At 42.3% G+C, this 5,847-nt stretch overlaps 1 protein-coding gene across 1 annotated transcript; it reads right to left on the bottom strand.

Annotated features, from left to right (window-relative positions):
* Nucleotides 1-2,757: 2,757 nt before the first annotated feature.
* On the bottom strand, nucleotides 2,758-5,252 carry SDR42E1 (short chain dehydrogenase/reductase family 42E, member 1). The gene is made up of 3 exons (XM_053449377.1): nucleotides 5,191-5,252; nucleotides 4,421-4,530; nucleotides 2,758-3,962 (listed from the first exon to the last, which is right to left on the bottom strand). The coding sequence occupies exons 2-3, from the start codon at nucleotides 4,486-4,488 to the stop codon at nucleotides 2,855-2,857; spliced, it is 1,176 nt and encodes a 391-aa protein (XP_053305352.1). The 5' UTR covers nucleotides 4,489-4,530; nucleotides 5,191-5,252; the 3' UTR covers nucleotides 2,758-2,854.
* Between the last annotated feature and the right edge of the window lie 595 nt (nucleotides 5,253-5,847).

Raw genomic sequence — 5,847 nt, forward strand, 5'->3', positions numbered from 1 at the left:
AGATATATTTTTTTTTATTTTACTTCTGTTAGACTTTTCCAAAGTTGACGGATTTGGAATGTGACAGGAACCATCTCTTGGTTCCGGCCAATAGCATCATTTCCCTTAAGGCATCTCATCTTTCTCCAGTGTACCGTTTCTGTATTACACACTTGCCAAAGTTCTCAAAAATTAATAAAGAAAACCTGTCCAAGGTTGACAGAGATCCGGGATAACAGAAGTACATCTACAATGTATCTAACGCTTCGGGCAACTCCAGATCTAAAGACTACCCATCCTGCTCGTGTCCACATTTTGCACATGTGATGATCTCCAACAGGGTGATAAATTCCATACAAAGTACTCAACAGGTTACTGCATTCTTACTTTTCAAGGCCAACCATTGTCGTCATAATGTTCGAGAATCAGGTTCACTCAGGAGTCTTGCTCACCATCGAGTCCCTAGAAATCTAGGGCTGGTTAGGGGTACACTCAGTAATTAGGTTTGGAAGATATACCCCAGCGGGGCCACACACACACACAGACTCGTGGACCCTTGGCCTCAGATTACTAGTAAAATCAGTTGTTCCGTGATCCCAAGGGGAGATCACTGGCTTATCACCTGCTGATAACAGGTTGTTCAACTTTGCTTTGAATGAGCTGCACGCAGTCCATCTCAGGGCTTACATATTAGCTCAGGTTCAAGACAGACCAGAGAAGAATGTATGTGTAGACATTTGGCTGGTAAATGTCATTTCATATTATAAAGACTTGCTTTTGGTGACACTGGAGTTCCCTATGTTAATTTTGAAGATTTAAATGACCTCTGTATGCACTATTTTATTTTGGGTGCATTAAACTTACCTGCTATATACCATCGTAACAAAACATTGCAATACCTACCAGTTCTAGTTAAATAGATGACTAACGTGTAATTGAATAATTTATTTCATCAAATGTTTAAGTGTATTCAGTACATATTCATTTTTTCCGCAGTAACGGATCTTGTGTTCATAAGGTCCTCCTCCCTACACGGAGATGTGATTTTTGCGACTTTAAATAAAAAGTCTGTTTTGGATTGTAAAGGATTTCTCCCAAAATCTTCAATAAATGTTTGCAGTGATTATGCACCGAATTAATCTGTGTTATTTCAGTAACACAAGACTTAGGAGACAATGCAAAAGGGGATAAAACAGAATATCTAAGGAAGGAGAGACGTTATGAGCATGAAATGTTTGGCTCAGTATATAAAATGGTTATTTGTGTTACTTCACAAATCTTTGTGTTTTTTCTTTTTTTTTTTAAATAAACATTGGTACACGTTCTGAAGCATTTAAGCGCTTTTATAGATGTCGACATATTAATGCAACAGCCAGTTAATCATTAGCATTTAATCATCTATAGAGAGATACAACGAACAAAAGAAAACACAAGGAACGAAGGAGGTGCCCCAATGGTATCTCTGCCCTGTAACGGACATGTAATACCCGGACTAGCCATTATAAGGTTTAGTAGCCATTGTAGTTTAAAGAAAATAAAAGTGGGATTAATGCCGCTGTGATTCTCATACAGAACGAACAGTCTTCTGCCAAGCTAAAAAGCTGACCGTTTAATACCCAGCAATATTCACAGTTCAAACTCAGGTTTCTCTGCTTTCGGCTCTGGGTTCTTCTTGCACATACAATCTAAGTACGTTAAATGAAATATATGGAAAATAGCAGCCACTGGAGATCATCTTATTGAATGAATAAAAAGCAGTACCTGGGACATTTGAGATGCGTGCACAGCTTAGGAACGCTGAAAGGAATAAAACGGGTAAAATTGTGAACACTTCGCACGTAAGATCTATTTAAATCCCTCAAACAGATGTTTAAAATTCTAGAATTCAAGAACCTTAAACCTTTTCTGGATTTGTCTGAACAGGTTTTTCCAGATTGTGTCATTTTCAGCCCTCAAGGCCACATCCCTTTCTAGTTTTAAATCTCTTACATAACGCTGATGTTTACAGTTTATGCCCGAACTGAGAACTGGTAGAAATAAAGATCTAGTAGTCATAAGATTCAGATCTTCTTAAGTTACCAATGACTGAGCCCAAGTAGCAAGTCTGTTCAGAGGTACAGGGATGAATGGGATCAGAACATTACTTGTTGGATCCAGAGGTGTAACTGGAGACCTCCATAGCCCTTAACAATGAGGGGGGGCAACAGAGAAAATCAATGTGTCAGTTCACACATGAACAAGTCTGTTGATTTCTTGGTAAAACTACTAATAATCAACAGATCTGCAATATGATCCTCATACAAATTATGGAATAATGAGCTTGAAGAGGCTTTTCTTCTCAAAAGAGCTGAAAATCTGGTAATGAGAACCTTAGAGAGCATCAATTTCAAGTATGAAACGCAAGCACCATATAAGAAGTTTTGGTCACAAATAGGCAGCACTTTTGTAGAGAGGTAGTTTATTGTGAAAGGCTAGAAAGCCCATGAAGGGCAAAAGGTAAAAATACGAGAGCCTTTGTTTAAAAACACTATTTGTATAACAGTTTACATTACATTTGGAATTTTATGTAAGACAACTGGCTTTTTCTGTAATAAAGGTCAAGGACTTTTCCATTTACAGTCCCGTAACCTACCGACGCCCCCTCGAATGTTAAGAATTAAGCCCAAGATGCGAAAAAAGCCCCTGCTTTTAATTAGGTGAGGTAGTAACTAGATGCTGCCCTCCCTGCCGTAAAACAAATATCTATATTACAAATTACATCTAAACACAAAAAAACAAATGGGTTTATGACTGATGTTTAGCCGTTAAGGGTGAGTAATAATTTGGTGGTTATACCCCGAGCTTGGAAATCAGGATTACGGTGAGGTCGAGCCAATTAGACATTCATACCCACTACGGCTGGAACCCATGAAAGCACCGCCACAAAGAACAGGAAAACAAATAAAATGTCCCAGATGTAGCTTCTCTCCTTGACCTTCCTGACCCGACGGCCATAACCATGAGATTTATACCAGTCTGCGACTTCATGCATTGTGTATCCTTGCGGTTCATAGCCCAGGTCCCGCTTAGCCTTTTCTATGCTGAAGTAGTGAGTGACACCCGTTTTGTAGACCTCGGTGCGTGTCAGCAGAGGCTGGAAGTTATAGACGGGGCTAACAAGGAAGTGTATCCATTCCGTTACGAAGGCAAAAAAATATATAAGAAACAGAGGCAGGCGTCTTGTAGGGAACTCGTAGCCCAGATTTTCTACTAATGGCCGGAAAAACTCAAAATTGTTTACCGGGGGCCCATCTGAAATAAAGTAAGCTTGGCCTGCAGCAACCTCATTTTTCTCTGGCTTCATGCTTTCGGCAGCTAAAATGTGAGCTGAAACCAGATTGTCTACATGGACAAACTGTACGAGGGTGCTGGGGTCACCGTGTACACACTTGAACAGCCCTTTCTCCAGGTAGCCAATTATTCTGGGAATATGTCTTTGTTCTCCTGGGCCGTAGATACCAGCGGGCCTAAGAGCGCATGTTTTTAACAAGCCCCGTCCGTTCTCCAGTTGAGAATTGTTTGCTTTCAGCACTTTCATCTCCGCCACAGACTTGGTTCGAGAGTAGTTGTCTGGATGAAGATGGAGAGGTAGGTACGGCAGAGACTCATCGCCGTTCTTGATGACTTGGCCGCCAAAAACCACGTTGAAGGTACTTGTGTAAATCAGCCGCGGGATGCCTCTTTTTATGCACGCCTGAATCACATTCTCAGTGCCTTTCACGTTAATTTCCTCGATTTTACTTTTCTGGAGTTGCTCTCGTCCAGACATCCCGTAAGAGGCTGTATGGAAGACGCAACTCGCGCCCGTAAAAGCTTCTTCCACCTCAGAGAGGTCGCGGATATCTCCTTGGACAAAGCGGATTCCCTCGGGGATCTCCAAGGCGGGTTTGCGCACATCGAACAGAATGACATGGACTCCTCTCTTATGCAGTATGCACCCTAGTCTGGAAAAGAAGAATAATATTGGTTGAACACAGGAGAAGCGTAGTATCATTCAGTGCTGTGTACAGAACATCCATTCTAACTTTGCAAACCCTCCTCTTGTTAGGCGGGTTGGATCGCTCTGGTTCTCTAGCCAGTCTTCATCGGTTATTGATAGACTTGTACAACCTGTACGCGTCTTAATATTTTCAGGCGGCGTTTGCGCATGGAAGGAACATTAAACATCAAACCATTATAGCCAAGTCCGGTCCAGCTATTAAACATGCCGTGTCTGTATGGCACACGCAGGGTCTGCACCGAGCACCGACGTTCTGTAATTATTTAATACATGCCATTTAGTTTTTCTGAGAGATCTAATTAAGGTTAATTAGTCTGTTTATCCCCATGGATCATAGTAATTAAAATTATTAATTAGTTTTTCATCATCATGAAACGTTAGTGGTTCTGATGTGGCACGAACCTGTGTCCAAAGTAGCCGCCTCCTCCGGTAATTAGGACCGTTTCGGTGGGAGATTGTAAAATGCCCATACTTTTGTCAGATTAATAAAAAAAAAAAAGTTCGAGCGTAACCTATAAAGAAAAATATAACGGGAAAGTGAATGAGAAACTGATGTGCATCAACCACGAAAGGCTTTAATACTTAAATTTAACAGAAATCCCAGGAATATCTGGGGTTGAAAAATTGGATTATTTTTTTTTTTAAAATTTCATGCAGAAATTCAAATATTTCTGCAAAATCTACTGGCTAAAAACAGCCGACTTGTGGATCAGAGTTATTTACAAACAATGACATAATTATTGCATAACAGGATTTGACAAAACACAAGGAAGAATGTTTTTAAACGAGCTGAAACAATGTAGCATTTATGACTGTGGATCATGCCACTGCCTGCTGTCCAATCACAAGCCTTAACTGGCCCTTGCCAGCCTTATGCCCATTCCCTCACTGTATTAGCCTCTCTACTGCTTCTGCAGGGAAGCTGTGCCACCTATCTACCACCCACTCAGTAAAGTAAAACCCTTTTATATTCCCTCTAAGCCTCTGGTTTCAGATTATGGCCTCTTGTTCCAACATTCCTTCTCCTTCCTTTCTGTAACTGAATAGTAGACCGATTTAAATAACGTATAAATCCATACACAATCAGTCACTCTCCTATGTGAGGAGGTATGTATGCAGCCAGTATACGGAGCTTATATAACCCACACGGCATACACTCACCCCAGTGTTACCTCTCAGGTGCTCAGGCCTCGTCTCCCTACAGGCTTCTGCCTCACAAACGCTCCGCGGAAAGGGCTGCACCCAGCAAGCCACACTTCTAAAGCGAAGCGACCGTGCCGGCCCGCAACATGGCGCCGCCCAGCACTGACAGGAATGTCGGCGGTTGCCATGGGCGACGCAGGAAGCTGGGCGAATGCGGAAGTTATGACTGCGCCGGGGAGCACGTGACGTGACTCAGTGAACACCATGGCGGGGAAACTGAACGCTGCCGATTTTGAGACTGTGCTGAAGGCGCTCAGGGGAGTGAACCGGCGCTTGGGTACGGGAATCCCGGGGGAAATGTCCATCACAGCCAGTCCCCCTACCTCGATCCACCGCCCGAGCACTGTACTCCATCGGCTGCTCACACAGCACTATTACACCGTATCGTTAAATTCCGGGTGTACACAGACTCCCCCTGTCCTTAACTCTTCCTCTCTCCCTTCTGAGTTTTTATCTAATGGGCTATTTTTCTTTTACTACAGGATCTTGTGCCGAGTCCCTCGGGGATTGCCAGGAAAAACTTGAAAAATCTGTACAATGCCAAGAATATCTGAACCTTGCAAGTATTCCATAAGCTTTTTGTTACCCCAAAGCCATTAGAATGTATGTTCAATTTACTTTTGCAG

Source organism: Spea bombifrons, chromosome 10 (assembly GCF_027358695.1).
Source record: "Spea bombifrons isolate aSpeBom1 chromosome 10, aSpeBom1.2.pri, whole genome shotgun sequence".
Lineage (NCBI taxonomy): Eukaryota > Metazoa > Chordata > Amphibia > Anura > Pelobatidae > Spea > Spea bombifrons.

Coding starts and splice junctions, on each gene's coding strand:
- SDR42E1 (XM_053449377.1), bottom strand. CDS start 4,488: ATGGGCATTTTACAATCTCCCACCGAAACGGTCCTAATTACCGGAGGA. Junction 3,963..4,420: donor GGCGGCTACTTTGGACACAG/GTTCGTGCCACA, acceptor CTTCTTTTCCAG/ACTAGGGTGCATACTGCATA.